The sequence below is a fragment of the Boleophthalmus pectinirostris genome, unplaced genomic scaffold (assembly GCF_026225935.1).
Source record: "Boleophthalmus pectinirostris isolate CB_2022bp ecotype Guang Dong unplaced genomic scaffold, ASM2622593v1 HiC_scaffold_8, whole genome shotgun sequence".
Classification (NCBI taxonomy): domain Eukaryota; kingdom Metazoa; phylum Chordata; class Actinopteri; order Gobiiformes; family Gobiidae; genus Boleophthalmus; species Boleophthalmus pectinirostris.
In genome coordinates, this window is record NW_026571515.1 from 29,212,246 (window position 1) to 29,235,902 (window position 23,657).

At 38.0% G+C, this 23,657-nt stretch overlaps 1 protein-coding gene across 1 annotated transcript in view; it reads right to left on the reverse strand.

Annotated features, from left to right (window-relative positions):
* Positions 1-23,657, reverse strand: part of espn (espin) — a 37,467-nt gene that overhangs the window by 5,522 nt on the left and 8,288 nt on the right. The window contains exons 3-11 of the mRNA XM_055166463.1: positions 19,949-20,135; positions 19,326-19,508; positions 18,972-19,103; positions 17,197-17,464; positions 16,355-16,620; positions 12,108-12,263; positions 8,726-8,990; positions 4,204-4,349; positions 3,123-3,521 (exon numbers count right to left, since the gene is read on the reverse strand). Coding sequence (XP_055022438.1) covers positions 3,123-3,521; positions 4,204-4,349; positions 8,726-8,990; positions 12,108-12,263; positions 16,355-16,620; positions 17,197-17,464; positions 18,972-19,103; positions 19,326-19,508; positions 19,949-20,135 — 2,002 coding nt within the window. The remainder of the gene's footprint in view (positions 1-3,122; positions 3,522-4,203; positions 4,350-8,725; positions 8,991-12,107; positions 12,264-16,354; positions 16,621-17,196; positions 17,465-18,971; positions 19,104-19,325; positions 19,509-19,948; positions 20,136-23,657) is intronic.

Here is a 23,657-nt window from a genome sequence, read left to right on the forward strand (position 1 = left end):
TTTCCTCTGCCTGTGCCTCTGCTTTACATGTTACGTCACTGTTTTGTATGGTGTCGGTTCTCTGTCCTGAGCCCGGCTCTGAGCTGTTTCCGTTGACAACTGCCCCCCTATCTGGTGACGCTTTTGGATCCTTCTGGATGGTGTCATCCAATGTCTCCTTTCCCTTCATGTTATCAGATAAGCCACTGTTTATGGAAGGAGGTTGTGTTGATGGGCTAGGATCTGATGGTGAAGTTGGTGGGGCACTTTGAGGTGGTTCAGACCCCAGATTGGGAGGTGAAGGTGCTGGGTGAGAGGGAGGGGGAGGAGGAGGAGGGTGTGAAGGAGGTGGTGGCAAGGCTTCGGGCACATGGGCAAGTTCAGGAGCCATGGAGTTAAAAGAAGCAGTCAAAACACCACCCAAAGTTTCAGAGTCGCCAAAATATTTCTGCTTTACGTCCTCAAAACCATCTGCCCAGTCTCTTTTGCCTTTTTCAATTTCCAACATGACTTCTTTGTGAAAATCTCGAATCACCTCCCATTTATGGCTACCAAGGCGGTCAAACATTTCGTAACACAAAAGGTGACGAAACTTGCGTTCATTTCGGGACATGTTCATTTCTAGCAGTTGAAAGTATCCCAGCATGAAAAGGTCTAGTGTCAGGCTCTCATAATTGACAGGTGAGCCGTTTACATGGGGCAGGAAATGCTCGGGCCAGTAGATCATCTGAGCACGGCTGAGTCTCCGGATTTGCCTTGTGGGAACTTGACTCATAATTAAGCGCCAGTGACCAATTAGATTTCCCACAACGTGTTTTGACTTCATGAAAAGAAGTAGTTTGTCATCCTCACTTTGGACGCCCTCCCTGAGCTCTGCACTAAACTGGTTATAATCTTCCCAGCCCACAACTAAATGTGATCCTTTTCTTGATTTAGGTCGAAAGGATTCAGTCATTGTGTATTTACGCCAATGTTCAAGAAAAAGAAAAACAATTCTCTCTTTCCTCATATCTATGCATTCCTGCACATAACTGAAGTCTGTTTGAACCTCTAAGCTCCTGGTGAATTGGTCATTATTCAGAATGGGGTCAGTGGACAGAACCTGGTTGAACTGCTCTAAGTTATTGGGAGCCATAGCCTCAGATGGGACATATGTCTTAGGGGCGTGTGAAGCCACAATCACTGGCTCCTCCACTATTGTGGTGGGGGGCTCCACTGGAGCCAAGTGTCCATTGGTTTGTGACGGAGCCATATTGGCAGAGTGGCCATCTTCACTCACCACTGGGAGGGACCTTTTTCGTCTGTACACCCTTTTGTCATGAGCAGTCTGTGGTTGATTCTGCACTTCATAATTGGCCTTAAGATTCTTCACTGAAACCCCACATTGTCTTATTTCATTCTCCACATCTTCTCTGGTCGAAAAGGATAGGGACCTGCCCATATATCCGCTGTTAGTCCCTGCCGCCTGGGCAGGAGCTGTCTTTCCCTCCTGAGAATAAACAAGCTCCAGAATGTCTATTTGCTTCCCCCCGAGCGTGGCCAGCAGCAGGGCCATACTTTTGAGGAGGGTGGAGATCTTGTTGCACCAGGCGGGCAAATCCTCTGCCTGTCCATGCACCTGTTTGGGGTTGACTGAGAAGTGTCCCTGGTTTAAGGCAGCAGACACTGGCAACAGTTGATGGAGTTCTCGCTCGAGAGCCTCCAGCTCCTTCTCCACCTCCGACACCTTGTTCATCAGCTGCAGATTTTCTATCTGCTTCTCGATGCGGTTCAAGTCAGCCTCCGTCATCAGCTCCCCGAATGGTCCCAAAATGGCATTGTGGACACGGGAGTAGTGCCAGTCTTGAGATTGGTAGTTTCCATTAGCAGCAAACTGTATCAGTTTAGAGATGGACAGAGAGAAAGGGGAGAGGGATGTCCTTCATGTCGTGTTCCTGTGTGAACACTCTTCAGTGCAAATCCTCCACACATAGGAATTACATGGATTTAGTGGTGCAATGGCACTGCCTCAAAGGGTCAAACTACTTTTCCACAACAAAGGTCGCTTTGTTCTCTCTGGTTTAGTCACTGAATTCACAGTTTAGAATATTTTGTTTTGCTCTACATTTGTATTTTATACACTGGTTGATCTACCACTCATTTGTCCCTATAAAGTATGTTTTTGTTACATTTACTTAAGTACTTGCCCCCACATGTCAGTTTACACATGAGTAGAGAACTGTGTGAGAATGGTTAGAGTCATGTGGTCTCCCTGACGTTTGATATATTTCAGCTGGTTAAAGCATGAACCCGCTATTGACATTTAATTATGTCATATGTAAATATAGGAGTTTTGGTTATCACTGGTTGACATGTAGTGTGAACTGGCCCGACATCACACCACTGAATCGACATGTAAACGACTTGGAGACACAAAACTCCATCAGTTCACTCTAGTCCATTTGTAGTTCATGATGGATGTTGTAGCCAAGTGTTTCACTGCAATCCAACACGGCACAGGACACACACATGCTGCAGATGTATTTGCAGAAGACTGAGATAAGTAACTTGTCAGCAAAAAAAATACCCAATTGGAAAAAAATATCAAGTTTATATTTACAACTGAGTCAAAAAAAAAATAAAAAATCTATTGTTTGCTCTAAATGACTTTAGAACAAAATCGTTTATGCCTTGCATTATGATCAGATTTTGTTGGCACCCCAAACAGAAACATAAAATCACACAAGAAGCAGCTATCCCCAGTGTGCTGTGTTGACATATTATACTTCTGTACAATTCATGTTTCAAAGCCTTTTTGATTAGTTTGATACCTACCTTTTTTATTATACCAGAGCCCTCCCCCAGAAAAAAACAGTCATGTAATTACTACAACTACAATTGTGTGTGTAATATTTATGCTGAGCTAAACACTACATATTCATAGGTTTCAGAGTGATGAAGGCATTGTGATTAGCATCATTGTCATGGCAATTAACAATTCAAAGATAAATATTCTAAATAAATATCTTTTGAATAGTTAAAAGTCCTCAAAATGTCACCTATAAACAGGAAGCTGAAACCCACACTTATGCCAGTATGTCAAAAAACACAAATGGGATAGCTTTAAGTGTCACACATTATAGCTAACTTACTTCAAACCTTACCTTGCGCTTGCTTTCCTCCTCCTCCTGCATCTTGGCCTGCAGTTTCCGGACCATCACCTGGCGTTTCCACTCAGGTATGGCCTTTCCCTGTTCATCATGAGTGGGCACCAGGGCCTCCACATCGGACATACTCGTCTTCCTAACAGTCTCTCCAGATGTTGAGCTGTTACTACTGTTCCCATTGACCACAGGGTTAGAGGATACATGCCCGTTGCTTGTAGAGTTTGACATGGTTTTGGTGGATCTAGGGCTGGTTGGGCTTGGGCTTGGACTTGGGGTGGACTGTGGTGAGGTGACAGATGTTGTGTTGCTGTTATTGTTGTTGGGGGGCGGAGGAGAGGGCGACTTGGCAGGAGGTGGGCTTGAAGGACGTGTCTCTGGAGGTGAGGTGGTGCCCCCCTAAAACAACAAAAATATAGATATTTCTTTAGTAATAATAGTGCATCTATCACGGTGTGGTGTTTTTGAATACTCTGAATAATATTTGCTTTTGGGAATTTTCCTTTGCAGAGCTGTACCAAGGACACCTTAGCTCATTTTTGAAGCATTTATGGAGCATAATAAGTCTTCATTGGTTAACACTACCACCAGTTTATGTCGATGGGTCCAGTACTGACAAAAAAAACTTCTTCTCTCTCTCTCTCCTTAATAAATGTCTATTATAAAAGTACTGTACCCCATCAGCTTGTCTCCATGGAGATGTTATTGCTTTGCCTGGAATGTCTGACAGTATGGCATTAAACTTATTTATCCATGGAGATTAAAAGTTCACATTATCTGTGTATCTCCAGATCTGTGGAGAAGCAATCTTGCGCACATAAGAATGTATGTTTTTCAGTGTACATTTTTGAGTTTTTAATAAAAACACTTGTAATTAAATATAAGTTAGATAAATGTTACTGCCATACTGTGGAACACTCCTCTTCGCCTCGTTTTACTAGTTGCACAATTTCTGATAGACAACAATATCCAGAAAATGGAAAATTTACTACCATACAGAATTTTATGCCACTGAAAAAAGACTGACATTTAAAAGAAAATACTGTATTACTTAGTTATATTGTTGGACATAGTAACATACATTGCTGCCCGCTGGTCCACTGTTGGAATAGACAGTAGTGTAGCCTTTACTGTGGGGCGTAGGCTTCAGGCTCTTCCCAGCTTTGATCTCTGCCAGCAGCTCCGAGTTGTCTCCGGTTGGGGACATCATGTTGAAGGACTTTGCGCCTGCAGATAAAAAGGATGAGAGGGAAAAGTGAAACCGGCAGTTGAAATAAATACAACTGACACAATGACAAATGGCAGAGCGGCACAGTGCAGAGGGAGCAAGCACGGGGCTGGGTGGCATTTCACTATTAAATATTTAATCACGTCAGCCAGGCTTCACAATACAAGCTGAGGAGTTGTTGGTCCACAGGTGATCAATAAAATCTATCTATAATCATTTACATTCAGAGCTATATATTTTTGTCTACAGCCCTTTACCACTGAACATCAGGCAATGTACATTTATAGAAGATAAATGACAATGGTTACAATGATTTAGTCTTGGCTCAGTACAGCATGTTTTAATACAATGAATACAAAAGAATGGTTGCCCAGAGCGACCTAATTATGTCCAGTTAAGCTGTTGCTGACACAGAAGCTGACATCGTGAAAGTAGGTCTTTGTAAAAATGTATACATCCAGTTCTTAATTCGTAATCTGCTTATAATGAACATGCCACAAAACTCAGCTTTAAACATAATATTTAGTCTCATTTTGATATGTTAAATAGCTTAGGTATGAAATATAATCCTAATTATTGATTGGAGCGGGTTAATTTTACAATGTTGAAATTCATACAATATGTTTCATCTGAAACTAATGTTGAAAACCTACAAATGTCACATTTGAAATCATCAAACTCTCAAACTCATCAAATATAGTACATTTTTATACACTGACAAGCAGCAATCCTTGATCCTAATTATATCTTGAAAAGGGCTAATTTTACCATTTGGAAATGCATACAGTTATACAGCTCAGTCTAATGTTGAAAACCTACATGTAACAAAATTGAAACCATCAAACTCTTTTAATGAATAAGCGCATTTTTCAAAAGTAATTTCCATTCAAAATCACACAGGTGGCTAATCAGTGCTCTACAAACTCGCAGTGCCATTTAAATAAACCAATTACTTCATTTAAATCAGATATAGCAAAACATATAGTCCAATCGCGATCCACCAGACTCCAAGAATGCCCATGTCTCACCTGATGTGACAGCGGTTAACCTCTGTGATCTGCCTTTAATCCTTCACCGATCTCTCATTTTCTAGATGAATGAAGCGTTCCATTAAATATTGCATTAAGGAGCAGAGGTGCAGCCCAACACGAAGTCTGTGTGGCCCCTCCTTACACTCTCTCTCTCCTGTACTCTCTCTCTTCTGTGCACCACTTTCTATTCAAACTCCAGCATCACAATCTAAAGGAATCACCAGTAACGCAAAGTGACAGCAAGCCACTGGTATTAACACACACGCGCGCGCGCACACACATACACACAAGCACATATGCACAGTCACCTCTCAATCTCATCTTGTTAGTCCTTAGTGAGCAATCCCCCGAACAGCACGCAATAGTAACACGCATATGACAAACCGCTTTCATTCATCACCTTTGTCCTCACCATCTCACCTCACACACACACTGGATTATACAAAGACACTGGGACAACAAGGGACTATTGTGGCTCTGAGACTCTAGATCGTGAGCATTTTTTTTACTGTTGATGACTTGATCATTTCTATACAGACATGGTCCTTGAACTAGCTGTAATACATCATTATAACTATTGTGGATGCAGCGATCCAGCTCTTTTCTCTTAGGATACCAATTCCATTACTATAGCTTTAAGTATCTTCTGATAACCGAAATTGACCAACACCAGTGCATAGACTGAAAACAGCCTTTGTTTCCTTTAAGCAAAAATAAAATAAGACAAAACTAATCCAAATGTGTTATGGAGCTGTTATTTTATCTTTCAAGTAAGCCCATATCAGATCCAGCTAACTGTTCAGTGCCGATATCGTGCCACTATCCAGTACTAGTATCATATCAGTGCATCCCTAATAACTATACTTTTATCTAATACATGAATCTGTATTGTAATTTTATATCCAGCAGTGGTATGTAGTGTTATATTGATGACTAAATTGGTTCAATGTACTTTTCAAGATTGTTTGCAAAATTTTAATACTTGTATATTATGCCTGGAATGTTTCATAGTAAGGCATTAAACTCAAGTATTTCCATGGGAGCAGCAGGTGAGTTCATCAGGCCAGCAAGAAAACATATCTTAAGTGCAATAAAAGCACCTGTAATGAACCACAAAAATGACATAGTGCACCATTAAAGAAAGGATTAAGTCTTGTCAAAGCCATATCTTTTATTCATAGTGCCTCATTGCAAAAACACCATTGCCCCTTGATTTCGACCTTATCGCAAACAGACCTTTATATAAAACACAATGGAGCTGTATGAGTGTTTTGCCTGAGAGTGTGTGAGAGGAGAGTGGGTGGAGCTGTGACAGGCAGACAACAGCTGATAAATATTGTGTAGCCTACAAAGGCATTAAAGCATGTTTACTGTGGAATTTACCTTAGTTAGGTCATTATATTTATTATGGGACAAAGCAGTTAAGGATATATCTTTTGTCCTCTACAATCAAACCAAAGCGAGCCATTTTATAAGTGTCAATCAATAAAGAAACACGGGACACTAAACATTAGAGGTGCCACCTGGTTTATGGTTTGGAGTCATAAATTGTCTCTCTATTGTACCTAACTGCTGTTTACTGGGGCAGGATAATTCTTCTCTTTGACAGATATTTACTTCTTTTCATTTTAAATTGGTTTATTACTTTCCTGCTATTTGATCATTAATGGGCCATGCGTAAATTAGAGTACTTGTTATAAAAGGTCCCTGAAGGAAGCAATAAGTTTAGGCAGAATGCGTACGAATGCCCAGTAAACTTTATTTTTTGGCCATAATGCGACCCCAAATCATTGCTGAATAATTTTCTATGATTTTGAGTTTTCAAAGTAATATCCTGGATTAGTCTTGCAATTTATGAAATTAAATTCATTTCACACTGTGCATTTTAAAAACCCACAACCCTCCAGGACATAAACATTTGAGAGAAGATTGAAATCTACTGTATAACTGCTAAACTATTCAAGAAACACATGCATCTCACAACATGTTTGCAGAGGGGTAAACTACAGGGACAGCAGGTCTAATACTTAAATGGACTCAACTGAGACTGGATATTTTGTTATCAAAGTGCACTGTATTCTGTACATTGCTGATTTTGCGAATTTGCCTGGTACCATTCATATAATTTAATCTTTAATCTTAACCCTTTTACTGTACATTTCAGACAACGTGCATTGAGGAAAAATGTTGTTGAATTGTTTCTTTTCTCTTTCTAACCATAGAACTACATTGCATAATATATAAATGCAAACATGAGCACTTTTAGCTCCTACCTCTAGTCTTTTAGTATACATACTTTAAATATGTATACAAGTAAAATTACACCTTGTACTTACTCTTCTTTTCTTTGGGCTTTTTGTCCTCCTCCAGAGAGAGGGAAATTTCCACATCTCCACAGCACAAAAGTGACAAGGAGAGGAAGACAGATAGACAGACAGACAGGTGGGACAGTTGAAGGTGGGACATTAAATTGTAAACATGCACTAAGACTAGAGAAGGACTATATGGAAAAAATAGTATCACTGCGGTTGTTGTTCCGGGTATATGCAAAATTTAAATATTGGGAAAATTAAAATATATTAATATAAAAATTTTAATAAGTAAAATAAAAATGTTAAAAAGGCAAGATTAGATAAAAATAAATAAATACATAAATGAAACTGCAGTGTATTCAAATGTGTTCTGAAATTTTGTGGTTAATTTTACAATCCATTCACATTTTGGGCAATACTTGAATCTCAACCAAGACATTTTTCTGTACAATACTGTGCTGTAATATAGTCTGATTATCGTCACAGGGACCATTATGTATTGTGATGTCATTTATATCAATGAAGAACTCACGAAACACAGAACTGTAGCAAGGTATTGGGGCACTTAAGGAAATGGCTGAACACTAAACCAGGGCTTGGAGTAATGCATCTGCTTCATGCAATTGTAATGAGTTATTTAGGAAGCCAGTGTCAGGCTGAACTCAGAATCAGAATCAGAATTTAGTCATTTCAGTATATAAAATCCTCAGAAACAAAACACTGTACACAGGTCCATGTTATCAGCAGCATAAAAAAACTTAAATAGTTTGAATATTGTATGTCAAATACAGTCCCCCACCCACCCTCATTTTCTAAAGTGCTTCTCGTCTTTACCAGTGGAGCTTGCTCTGATGGCCTCAATACACAACACATGGTGCTTTCGAGGGACAACATATAAACATATGACTAACTCTGTACATTTCTCAAAAGATTTCTGTGAATCAATCATTTTACTTATGAACAAAACCTTCAGTAACTGTCAAAGTGACCAAAGAGCTCTCAAATAAAAAAAAACAAAACAAGTAGACTTACTTCCTGTTGAGGATGATGGGCGACGCTGGTTGGTAGGGGTGCTGCTCGTGGTGTTGGTCCGTGTTGGGGTGTCCTGGGGCAGGGGTGGAGGAGGGGGAGGGGGTGGTGCAGCGTTGTTTGGTGGAGGGGGAGGAGGAGGAGGGGGAGGAGGAGGAGGAGCGGGAGGAGCGGGAGGAGCGGGGGGAGCGGGCGCCGTCTCCTCTGCCGGGCCATTCTCTGTGCTGGAGGCTGGACTTTCACTGGGCTCCTCCAATAACACAGAGCCCTGCACAGAGACAAAGAATAAATTGTGGTTTTACAGTCATATAAACATGCATTATCATTTAAATGAATCTCACAATCTGTAAAAACTAAAATCTAAAATTGCTTGATTTTAGTAGTTGTGAGTAGTTTATTTAATTTTTAGTCTTGATGTTTTATGAAATTTAGCTTTTTCCAAAAATATGCTTTTCACAGACAAAAATAGACAAGAAATATAAACAAGAAAATAGACAAGAAATATGGATATTCATAACATTACTTGGTTGTGGACACAACTTCTGCTCCAGAGGATGGCTTTAACTTATCTCCATGGAAACAAGCAGGCACCATGAACACCAGAAATGTTACACCGTGGGTCTTTAAACATCCAAATATGATAAAATGTTCTCACATCATTGTTACTATTATAATATCATCATATCATATTTGCAGTGTATAACTATTTAATAATAATACTTTAAAACTATATAAAGTAAATAAAACAATGTTCAAAGAATCACACTAATGTTTGCATGCTTTTCTCTATCGGCCACACTAACAAAAATCTCTCTTGCAGTCTGTGAAGGCATGCAGTTGAGCACCTGTGGCTCTGTGAAATTATTCAATTCACTACGACAGATGTGATCCACTTCCTTTCTCCCGCCACGTATAATCAACTCATAAAGACACAATGCTTTGTTGCTAATAACATGGCTAATATGTCCTAATCTCTGGGGAAAAACTTTGAGGGGGTAAAAGAGGAAGACACCATCTGCCATTGTAAGTGATAGCCCCTCGCCCCCCTCTTCCCCCTCCCCTTTACGCATGCGTCCGGCACACTCGCGACGCGTGCCACAACTCAGCTTGGTGCGAGTTAATAGGCCATGAAATTAAGCCCCCACCACGCCCAGTCTATTATCCTGAGACGCGTGCTCTTCATCGCGGGCCCCCCTACGCCTCTAGCCCCCCAGGGAGTTGGGGTGGAAGGAAGAGGAGGGGGGCATGTCCAGATGGGTCCCGGTGCACGTGCCGCTGCAGTCCTTGATTAGCCTGTACATCTGTTGGGAATAGCGCTAGCCCCACTGCGGCCGTAATTGGCTCAATGTGGATTATTCCCATGTCGCCATGCTCACCCCCCGCCCCCCCTCTGCTCCTGACATGCTCCCACTGATAAGAACAAGTCCCTGGGGATGGTAGCACAAACAGACTATCCATTCAAGGTGCATTTATTATAGCTGCAAAACAAATAACTGACCAAACTACAATTCACCCAGCTAAATTAAATGCTAATGCATGTTTCTCTCAGATAACTATTTTTAAGGTGTGCCAGAAGTATTATAATTATGGCATATACAAATATTTGATCTTTTATTGTCTTCTTGTGGTTGATCAGTATCTTAGCCTTATACCATACAAGATTTGTATTTTTTCAGATGCAGTTGACTGTGGACCATATAAAGCAGTATAGTGCAATATGTACCTTTCACTTACATCTTTCCAGATTATATTGCTCTTATTGTATATTTCAGAGTATTGTGCACTTAAAATTTTTTTATGGCTCAATATATATTGAAAAACATGTATTCTTACAGTGATCTTTCATTTTGGCTATGGCACTATATCGGGGGAATAAAGCGCTTCCCCTGTAGGTAATTTTACATTTAAAACATTGGAAGCAACCAAAATAGACTTCCAATTTAAAACCGCAGAACTGATACAGTAGCATACTGGCATTTCACTTTATTGGGCTTTCCACTCTTCTCTGTCCTACAGTATAGCTTGGCCTAGTACAGATACTTGTGTTTCTCCATGGAGATATAAGTTTAATACCATACCATGGAACATTCTAGTCAAAGAAATAACATGTTTAACCCACACACTCAACTTGACTGCAAAACTGATTAGTACAACTTCGTTCTTTTACTCTTCTGCCTTACTATCGCCCTAACTCCTTCAGCTGTGTTTAAAGTTGCAAGCACACTGAAGAAGACATGTAAATTAGACAATACTTTGCATTAGGCTGCACACAAAAGCTAGTTCAGGATGCAATTTTATGTAACCTGGGGGCTGAATGCACAGGCAAATACTGAGCCATGGCAGCCTTAAAGTGACCTTATATAGAGCTGCTAATCTACTACTTATAGAGTGACTGGGAGAGCATCTGCAGGGACACACAATTAATTAATAATTGTGTAATTGTATGTTTAATTGTGTAATTGTATGTTTAATAATAAATAATCTTGACTTTCAATATAAAAAAAAACTTACATTTAATTAACTAATGTAAAACTAGTCTAGTTAAAGACTAACTGATCGCTTAGTTGACTGTAAATATAATCATGAGCTGATGCTCCAGTTTTTCCAATTTTACGTAGATATCGATATATGACAATGAATTACAGAAATGTAGTGAACTTTGGCCAAGACTGTATCAATTATAAGAAATATTTGAAAGAAAAAAATTCACACATACAAATGTTTTGTATGTACACAATTATTTGCAACTAATTCTTAATTTTGCTGCCTTATATAACAATATTTTAAAAATATGTACACAATTATTTGTGTACTCCTTACATTTTTCTCATTCTCATTTTGCTTATTTTGATACGATTATGGGCGATGGACTTCTGTGCCTTCTTTGTCATTATTATTAGTCTGTACAACCAAATTTATTTGACTATATGTAAATATTTGTTAAGATCCGTGATCAGTGTACATAACAAACCATATCATTTTTGAAACTATGTCATGAACAGAGGTGGGTTCATTTAAGTTTTGTCTTCTTCCCACTCCTTTTCGAGAAATGTGCTTTTCTGTTGTTTACAATGTATATGAAGTATGATTATTGTTTCTCTTTTGGCACAAACTCGAAATAAAAATACAAATCAAATCAAATTTTGCTATCTTGTGAAAGTTAATAAAACAGAGCACTTATAGGGTTCATGAGGTATGGACATAATGCCATATCTACCCAATGTTGCTTTTGGTTCTATTTGAGCCTCCCGTGACGTTCTTCTCTCCACCACAATGAATGTGATTTGGTAGTGTGTCTAAGTCAGCATTGCAACTAATGTTTTCCAGGGTGTCCCAAGTTAAATGAACGGGCAACATGTATTCAGTGCATAAATGACAGTTGTACCTCTTCGTTGGGGGCCATCTCACTGCTCCCACGGGGCTCGGCCGTGTCGCCCAAACTCTTGTAATAGTCCCCAGTGCTGGGCTGTTTACTGAAGCTCCTTGATTTCCGGTTTGAATCCACACGGCGCAGTTTATCGTGACCTTCTCTGACTGTGAGCTAAAAACAGAATAAAGCATACACTTTCAAAATCATTTTTACTAAAAATACATTGATGCACTGCACTGACTTATAAAGAAAAGCATTTTCAGCTCCTACACATAAATGCTATTGTTGTGTCCTTGGGCAAGATACTTAATAACCCACTTCACCCCGGGTGTCTGCATACACTGGTGTATAAATGTGAGGGCCCTGAAGGTAGAAAAACACTTTATAAAATGTGACCATTCACTATTATATGCTCTCATCTTTAGGTTAACTTTTTTACACATTTTTTTGTAAATAGCCTGATCCCGGTCTTCACCTTTCATTTTCATTGCGATTGCAATTGCATGCAATGTGCACTATATTGTGAGTATAAAGAGCTTCCCCCATAGGTCATTATTTTACATTTTGTTCCAATTTATATAGCATTTCATTGTAACAGGCAGCACATTATAAAGAATGTGCTTTTATTGGTGAAAAAAAAAATTATTCAAATTATGATTATAATATAATCATAATTCAAAGTATAATTTTAAAACCCTCTGTGTATGACCAGGAGCCTTAACGTTTTGATTATTTTTTTCAAGTACTAAAATGCAGGACAATGCAAGATTATGCATAAATTAATCAAAATATGTTTGAATAAGATAATGATGAGGAAACACTGTTATAACATTGTTAAACATTGATTTTACATATGTCCTCTTTACAATCTGCAGGACATTTTCCTAATACTATACAATTTACATTTAAACAAAAATCTTCCAATCCAACACCTACTAGCTAGTATGCTTATTAACCCAAAGTTAGCATTTAATGTGTAAACCCTAAACTCAACTGTTTCATTATTGGATAACAGGAAACATAAGATAATGCCATTTTCAAATCAGTAGTTGTCCAAATATGTTCCGTGATACATGTGAAAAGGATGTCATGTTAACAACAATAGCAGGATTGACAGCCACTTTGCCTTTCAAATATTCCCTGAACATCCCTTTTTTCTTCATTTACATTTGAACATGTCTTCCTCACGAAATGCCAAAGTAAGGAGGAAATAATCGTGCTCTGAGTGACCTCTGACCTTGGCTTAGAGGTATCATGTTGAGGGTTTAGATAAGCCGTGTATAGTTTTGTGTTGACTCTTGTCCGCCTTCAAAGAAATGCTCCCTCGTCCAGGTGGAAGTGTAACATGAGAACCGCTACAGATGGTTTGATTGTCGTCCTTTGGGGATGTGACAAAACAATGCACAAAATGTACAAGGCATTTCAGCTGCCCCCCACTCATCCCTTGTACAAATATACCAGCGCTCTGTGGGTTTCTGTACACTAAATAGAGCCATCAGTCAACATATGGCCATTGCATGTATTTTTTTTTTACTCTCTGAACATCATGTATGCACTACCAAAGCCAGGAGGAGCAGTTATGACATGAGTTATAATAAATGCATGTGGTTTTAGCTTTCGGATACATTAAAAGTTAGACACAATAAGAGAGAAATGTCCAACCATAGGGATTCAACAAAACAACATTGTCACATTATTTGAATGGTCCTAATTTGCAAATCACAAAGATAACAACCATTAGATTAATCCGACTCCACGGGGTCTTACTACGTAGAAAACTTGCTCACCCTGTAGTGCAGACCTCTACAAACGCATTCTAAAACATTCTTATTTTAGTTAAGTAGCTAATTTTTCAATGCTCTTTCAAATGTTACAGCTCCTGAATCCTGATTTGAAAACACAAATACCTAACAACCATTCTAGCATGCAAAATCTCAATAACGTATTTTCACTCAACCATGACTCGCAAACATTTCTGATCTCAATTTTCCAATTTGCCTGCATTTTATCATAATTATTAACCCCTTACCTCAGCAGCAGGGATCTTTTCATGTACTCTCAGTAGCAGCTACTCCACAAAGCCCACAGAGTTTGACAAAAAGTAGCTGTCATCAGATCCACGATCTGAGCAGCTCTACACCTGTCACTCTACCTGCCCTCTCACTTTACCCCGATCCTCATCAGTTACCTCCACTCAGCCACATAGGTACAATGATGTCACTGCCACCCACACACAGCCACTCCCCACTGTCCCTGCCCTCTGCTGCTGTATGCAAAGCATCAAAACACAGCCCTCAACATGGCTGACAACTCTTTCTTTCTCTCTCAGAATAGTAGTAGTAAGAATCATAGTTTGCATTTTGTTTCGTTTTTTACATATGACTTTGAGTCCACTGTTTTTCTATTTAGACAAATGTTCCCAAATGAAGCGAAGAGCAAATACCTGACAACCCACTTCAAAGTTATACAACATATTCATGGATATCAGTTTTGAAGACTTTTAACCATATTTTGCTAGTTCCATCAGTTGCTATGATGATCCTGATTTTTCATCTCTCTTTGAAACCCAAGGAAAACTTACAGGTTAATCACAATATCCATGGATTTCAGAGTGAGGACAATTTGTAAAAAATTGAGGAGGTGTCATAAGAATTAATAATTTAAAACTAAATATTCTATCTTTTTGTAACAGGAAAATTCATCACTGAAACCCATGACTAAACACGTAGAAATTAATTCATAGTTCTGTATGAAAATCTGCTTCGACTGAGCATTCCCAGTTACCATGACACCCAAGAGAGAATGCATAAGGTGTACATACAGTATCTCTTAATTGTGTGTGTGTGTTTAATAGTTAATGAGGGTAAGTCACCTGGGTGCAGGGAAGAGAAAAGGGGTGGTACTATTTAAAAAGTACCCCTCACGTGACTGATGGAGCATGCGCACTCTTCGTAAACACAAACATAGAGACTGCCTAGCAACCAGATACAAGCAGTGTGGGCTGAGTAACATACAACTAAACCTGACTTTGCATAGAACACAGAATGAATGAAAACACAGCCCCCTGAACAAACTGATTATGTAGTCTTTTCAAAAAACAGCAATATATGATCTGTTAAGTCCACCATTCAAGTGTGTTGCAACATATTTTCTTTTCTATTTGTACTATTATTTAAAGGAAACATCTTCGTGTGATGCCAGTTTTGACAGGTTGGTTTAGTCCTGCTGATAACAGGACTGTTTTTATTATAGTCGTAGTACTGAAATCTGTTTATAGAGTATTGAGTCTTTTCCTTTGTATTCTGACAACTCTAGTGTGCAAATGTTGGCAACATTTGAATACAACCCCTTATTTTTTTTTTTTACCTTACATTTCTTTACTGCACTTTTGTCAAGACTTGACAAAAGTCCTCTCAGAGTTGCTTACATGTATGATTTAAACTTGTGATCTGATATGGCCCTACTAATGGTTAGTCGTGTGTATCTTGTTCTTCGAGACAGGCAAAGAAATAGGTAAATACTTCATGAGGTGAAAGTGATCTCTAAGGTTGATCAACTTTTTCGTAATTAAACTCTTCAGTAAACGAGCTTTGTCAGCGGATATGAATGGCAAGCCTGTTTTAATGTGTGCGTTTTTCCACTTTCTCTGATGTGTTGTTTCCTTCGTGATGGATCTGAACGTTGGGTTAATTATTGGAATTACAATCAAACCTGTCTCTCCATCTTTGTGTTTACCAACCCGAGGCTTGTCCGGTAATGAGCAGCTCGTTAGCAGTGTTTAAACAATAACATCTTTGTGGCGGCTTGGACAGAACATATTGCAACAGGCAGCTGATTAGACCCAGGAGAGGGGTGAATGTTCAGACATCTCTATTCTAGGGGTGTGCAATACTGAGAAAAATGTCATGTTATGTTTGTTTGATTTTCCTGATAATAATAATAATAGTCAGATCATAGTTTGGTAATTCATTAGACATGTGTAAAACAAAAACTTGTAAATAGTTTTGGTTCCAAGTATTGTACCAAAAGTAAAATAAAAATTAAATACAAAAGTGCCCCAATATCACCTAATTTCCTTGTGTGGAAAGTTTTTTCTTACAAAATCTCTTATATATAAACAATGTATTTGATATTCCAACTTTACATAATGTACAAAACAACACAAAACAATACAAATTATTTATAATTTTGAACACCATATTGACCACCTGTGCTATTCTTTTTCATAACATATTTGAAACATATTAACATTAAATTCTCACCTGTTTCCTTCCAGCATTACTTTCGACATGCCTCAGGTTGCTTTTCACTTTGAGGAACTCTGCGGAAGTTTGGTCCTCCGCAGGTGCCTGTGGAGCGGGGTAGCTGGGGGGTGGCGGTGGCATGGAGGGGCCTGGAGGAGGAGGGGGTGGAGGGTAGGTTGGTGGAGGAGGTGGGTTTTCCATCTTTTTGTTGGAGTCAGAACCAATGTCCGGGTTGAGCATGTCCATATAGGCCTGCATGTCTGAGATGGCTGTCTCATTTGTACCTGAAATGTCAAAGACCTTGTTAGAATGTTTTCCACAATTTATAAATGTTTTTATTAGTTGATGTCCTCTGAAAAAAAAGTGTAACTATTATTATTGTTAGCCTCCTTACTAATGCATCTTAGCCAGACCAGATATATTTTGACCACTAGGGTGCAGCACTGGTTTGACACTAGTGTGAATGGACCCAGTATTCTAATATTTCACACCTTTGGAAGAACATACAGTATTACCATAGACTGCAATTTAGCTAACATACATAAACTTGTACAGGAATTTATTTAACATGAAAAGCCCAAGTATGTCATATGTATGGTTACTGATACTGGTCTCCACTTTGGCCTCATTTAAATAATTTATATTATATTTATCATACGTCACAATATGTAGTTAACTTCATTGCATATCCTTATTCTTATATTGTGTTTGATCCCATGTACTTTTGTCTTAGGAGCACAAGTACATTTTTCTGCTGTGAGATGAATAAAATGATTTCTAATCTTATTTCAGTAATTTCATTCATTTAAAAATTGACAGATGTGACGATTTGTTATGTTTTTAGCTTGAATACTGAGTACCTGTGTTTGTGGCATTGTTATGCTGGGAGGGTGGTCCCTGTGCATTGTTGATGCTGCTCCTCTTCTCTCCGGTGCTGGACTGACTGGAGTTGGCTGAGTCGTAGTTGGACAGAGAGCTGGAGGGAGAGCCTATGTGGGCTGGTGGGGGCGGAGGTGGAGGCGGGGGCGCAGGGGGCATTGTGGTGTTTGGAGACGAGAGCCCTGAGTCCGGCTGCTTATACTCCAGCTCTGTGGAGGGGTCCCGTGACAACACACGGTGCTCCACACTCTGAAGGAGATACTGTTGATTACTATTTTGTCCTACAGTATCATTATTACAGTTTCAGAAGTGAACAGACTCTACAATTTTCCTATCAGTGCTATTTAGGCATGGTAGATGCTGTAATCTATCTTCTGCAGCAGGCTCACTCACACCTGGATACTTGAATGAGTATTAATACTGGCAAAAAAAAAAAAGACATAAACAGGACACAATTATATCTTTCCTGAACAGTTTTAGACTGATTTTGAGCATTTCTGACATTGGTATTTAGTATCGAGCTTATGGCTTCGAATAAAGATCAAAGTTTGAAATTGCAGTATCTTGAGTAAAAACACCATCCATCATGTAGCAAACAGAAGAAAAAACTAAACTGCTCAAGGTATGAAGATGTTTTATCATTCCATCAGGGAGCAGATGATGAATTGAATTAATAGTACAATGGGGAAGTGTGTTTTTTTGAGTGAGTGTAAGGGTTACAAGGGTGTAAGGGCTAATATACATGTTTAAATATGAAGAAATAATCATTTTTCTTAAGTAAAATATGTTTCCCTTTCCTTCTTAAAAGTATTAGAGAAACAATTACTGCACACACTAATGAAAGTTCTCACAGTGGTGGCTTGAGGGACTCCTGCTTTTCCCACAGCCTCACTCACTTGGCAGGAGTCCCTGTGGGCAGGAGCACAGTAGGGCCAAATGTGGAGCACTTATTATTCTTTTGGCCACTGGGGGACAGAAGCCGTGGGAGACAGTTCAGCCAGTGTAACAGCTCTTTAATTAGCTGAGAGAAGAAGATGTCCTATGTGCACTTGAGCTAATTGTGATCAATCATGCCCACTACCCTTGAGAACTTGGTGTCAACTTACATGCAAAATATGGTAAAATGTTTTGTTTTGTGCATTAAACTGTTGATAGAGTAGTAAACTATTTTAAAGATTTTGTAGTAGGTGTTGTTTCATAAATTAAATTATATATCGATCCCTTTTCCAGATGTGACCATATACCTATTACTTATACTATTACATCTTTTAATATTTATGCAAAAAAAGGTTGAATTCTGTCAACTGGACAAAAGCTGAGTGTCATTTTTTGACTTGGAGTGGTGAAACATAATGATATAAATTCTGCTGAGTAAGTCCATGCCTGTAATAGGCTCAAATAGAAATGCTGACTAAAACAATTTCTGCTTCATAATTAAATGTAAAAATGCAATGTACTCATTCTGTCCAATACAATCAAATCAAACTTATACAGTCCCATAATTATTAGGCCAGCATTGCTAATTTCTAATTCATTCTATTGCTAATTCAGGCAATTAAACAGCAATTACAATATTCCATCTTGTACTTAGTTACGTGCAGTTGACAGAGTTCAACCTTCTTTTGCCATGAATCCCACTTGGACGACTGAGGACATCATTTAGTATTCTTTAGCAGTAATTTTATGATAATAAAATGTATTTGTTTTTTCTCCTCAGACTAGCCCCACACTGGGTGAAGTCCACAGCAGTATTTACCATGTTCTCCACAGTGCGTAGATATTTGGCACACTGTTGGTGACCATTGTACTCAGCCAGATCTGCTGCAGTGAAGCCATCTTGGTCTCTGACTCCGAGGTCCACCCCATTCACAACAAGGATCTGACAGCACTATCCATAGAGGACAAATAGATTATTTATGTATTATGTAAATAGACATTATGTATTAGTTTTCATATTTCAGTCTTTCTTCAAATCTCCTGGAATCCTACTATTAAAGACAAATCACTAATCACATAAATCGCAATTAGATATTCTTCCCAAATTCCCAAAAGCCCTACAGTAAATAATAAATTCAAACTTTTAACCAGGTAACTCAACATTTGAACAGACCTCTAGTTCACCATTTTCCGCTGCATCGTGTAGCGGAGTCCCTCCCCAGTTATCCGTGATGATCTCTCCTCCATGTAGCAACAACCAGCTCAGCACTTTAGAATGGCCACGACTCGCTGCAAAATGCATCGCTGTGGCCCCGTCTCCATCTTTGTCCGATAGACTGATCTCAGTAAAACTCACCTAAGACCAAAGAAAAGTGAAAAAAATAACAGATCAATAGGAAGATTTGGTGGTGTGGTTATAAGAATATAGTCCAATAATTAACATTGTCTTTACAGCAAATGGCCCAGTTCAACATTTTTTCTTACAAAGGCCAAAGCTAAAGCTTTAATTTACACAACAGTTTTTCTGATTTCATGACAAACAATAAATGACAGCAACTTTGTTTTGTTAGCATGAGTTCCATGATGTTCCTTGTGTGTAACTTGTCATTGAATTTTGGATTGAATTTTGGGTATTGATAACACAGAGGGATTCATTTCATAGAACTCCACAAACTGACCTTTGACTAAAACTAAATATTTATAACAGGTACTGTACCACCAACTAAGTAATAGTTAGAAAAAAAACATTTAAACCTATTATGCGCACTACTCCTCAGAGATGTCAGTACAACATACCAGCCAGACGATGACAGTGTTGTGCCCCATCTGAGCAGCAGCATGGAGAGGCGTCATCCCATCGTTGGCCCTGATGCTGGGATCTGCCCCACAATCTTTCACCAAGTACTGGACCACCTCCAGGTGACCCTCCTGACAGGCCAGGTACAGCGGTGTGGCACCATTTTTAGTTTGCACGTTGACAACACTGGAAGAGAAAGTCAAACTGATTAAGAGTGCTAAGTTTAGAACAAAGATTTTAGATTTTTAGAAATATGTAAAATGTGAAGTTAGTCACAATATCCACTTTAAGTTTCACAATTCTTGTGAGAAGAAATATTACAAATGTATAATTATTCTCAATTAGTGACACCAAACAACAGTAACATCCTTAAAATCCTTAATTTTCTTTCTTTCTCATTGTGCAATAGATCACTGCCCATAGTATAAGAGCAGTTTTATTAAATCAAACTTTCTGTATGATTACGTTACATTAATATGACATAAACAGTAAGATAAAAGAGCACTTTACTCAGTACTGACAGACTGTAATGATTATTATTTTTTAGTCCTTATGATTATATTGTGACTAAATAAACTTGACAATCCTACTCCCTAAAATTGTACAAGGTCTTATTTTATGCTTTAAGAATCATAGCAATTTTTCAGTATAGTCTTAAGTCCCAGGGCAGCTTTTGTAAGAGAGTAACCTGCAGGAGCTTTGGTTTCAAATTATTTGAGGATATTTAAATTCAATGCAAAACGCAGTCTTGTTTTCTTCCTGCTATTTTCGATTACCAAACACAGCAATTTTTAAATGTGGTTCAAGGGGAAATAAATAGAATGGATACTCATCAGTACAGTGGTAGGGAATCTTCGGCCAATCCAATATTGTTTCAATTTGTTTTAACTGCATTGTTTCATTATCAGCATAGAGCCACTATGGGAAATGTGCATTATATGTTTTGTCAGTTTCTTAACATTTTTCTAGAATATAATTTTAAGAGAGATCAGGTTAGGGTTAATTTTCAGTTATATGCTTGAGTCTTTTTAACTGAGCGGTCTACAGCCAATTCACTGTTAGTAAAAGCATTTGGAGTTCAGACTTCGGAGGAAGAAATCTGACTATGTTTTGTATTAAATGGCAATGAATGACAAAACAAAACTGACTTGTAAATTTCAGGAAATTAATACTGGAAGCAACTGTAATAAAACTGAATCCAAATTTGGGATTGAAAATATGAGGAACAAAATGATGAAACATTTTTGTTGTTTTTCTGTAACCCAGCGCTACATCTGCACTGATCTTTGTTACCCTGTGCTTCAATGGAAAGTTGTGCCTTGTTCCAGGTCTACTCCATGACAGTGGGAGTTCAAGGGGTGAGCGAGCGCTTTGCACATAAATCCCATAAGGTCAAGCTTTATTTGGACACTGACAAACGAGCAGTGAGACTTTACAGTGTGTATGCAAAGAGGATTAGCCCTCTACAGGCGGTGATGAAGGAGGCACAGAGGGGGGGTGACAAATTAGGATGGGCTTTAAATGTTCAAGACTTTTCCACAAACATTACCTTAATCTGTCTATTATTTCAGAGAGGAAATGCTAAAATTATAGCATCCATGCAAATCTTAGATAATAATTTAATTTAATTCCCAAAAAGAGGATTTACAAATTGCCTATGGACTGACATAATTTGAAAACCATAGTCAGGTGATCACCACTGACCACTTTACTTGCTCAAGGAAACTGCAAAATCAAATGATACAATGTTTTATCAGTACATAATGTGATCTCAAAATTACACAAATTACACAAAGCATTTAGTTTTAATGAAAACTTTGAAGTTCAGTCAATCACCAATTGGAATCTAAATACAGAAACACCACATTCATTAAAATTTAATTCAGACAAACAAGCCATAACCTTGCCAACCTTTGATATGTGTAACTTAATAGCTCATGTGAAAAGTGGAGTCATCCTTAAAACAATTCAATTAAGGAATGAAAGGATGTGCTAAATATTTCAAAACAGAAGAGAAGCAGTTTATACCTGTCTCATCAGGAAGTGGGCAGGGAGCTACATAAATAAAGGCAGTAACAAAAGTGGGACAAAGTTCACCTGCACACAGGGGTCTTAGAGGATATAACTGTTTAAGTTGTATGTTTTGAATATGAGACAGAAACAACCATGGAGGGGCATTGTTGGACCTCTCACAGTGAAGAGACATGAGCGGATCAGTTGCACATTACATCAGCTACAGAAAGAGCCTAGCCTAGTGTGACCAAACAGCTCACTACTTGTCAATCACAATCACTTGTCATCAAAAGAGAAAAGATATCAGATAATTTATACTTCCACTTTTGCTGTAATTTAGTAAAGGTAATTACAACACATACACACCATACACAAGAAGGGTCTGATTACACAAACTCTAATTAACTGTATCTTAATAAACATCTTGCCTGACAAAAAGTCCCAATACCATTCTTGCCTAAATAATTAAAGTGTTATGATGTAATAGCACACTAATGGCCTTTGCCTGTGAAATAAGAAGGCTAAACAGCCAAGATTAGACCAAAATAGATACCTCGCTATTTATAGTTCAAACTTCATAGCCATTCCAAAAATACATGAATAAATATAACATAACAGTAACATTTGTGCTGCCTGTATAACACAGTAACCTGCACAGGGCCACTTCAAAACACACACATCTGAACAATAAACCTCTTGTACCACAAAAAGGCTTTTGTCCCAGACCTGCACCAAGTATGTAGTTATTAAGAAGATTACTAAAGAACGTGGCCACTGGCTCCATGAAAACACACACTTTTTTCTGCATTACAACTGTTAGTAAGAAAGCAAAGTACAATACCAAAGTGATGTTTCTGTACTTGATATTGCTCATTGCAGTATACATATTTGTATATTGTGGGTATAGTTAGGTCTGTCACCATGACTAATTATCATTTTTATTGTATTATATTGACCCACAAAAAATATTGTTCAATCTCTCAATATGTATTGAACGATAAGTCAGTGTAGGTCAAGGTATAGTGAGTTACTATGATACAACTTTCAAATATGTTCGTAATATAAAATATAGCATTACAATATTCCATGACTACTGACCAAACAACATTTTTTGACACTTTTCAATAAACATTGCTCCAGCTATATGTGACTAGCCTTATGATTTACACTTTACAAATGAAAAAATGTGACATAAACAGCCAGATAAAAAGGCACTTTACATTTGGGTTTATTTTTATAGTTTAGAATTAATTTAAATGCCTATTTACTACTTCTAAAATTCTCACCTATAACAATTTTACTTTTAGTTCTTCCAATTATATGGTGACCTCTATTATCACAATTATTGATTAACTAAATAATCTTGGCATCTCAGGTGGTTATGGAGTGGGATAATTGTTTATACTTATATTTAGTGTTTTACTTTTTGTATTTTTTTAATATATAGATTTTTTTTTTGTTATTACAGGAATTCTAATAAATATTTAAAAAAACTAAAAAAAAACTGACATTTTACTGACAAGCACTGAAATATTATATTTTAATCACATCAAGAAGAACTGACAAAAAGGCATGGATATGAACTGACAAGCTAAAAATCACATTTCATTACATGCCATCTACATTGTTAGCAGTTTTTTTAATGCAGAATCAGACAGAAAAATTATGGTACTTCAAAAAATGGCAGCCTTTGCG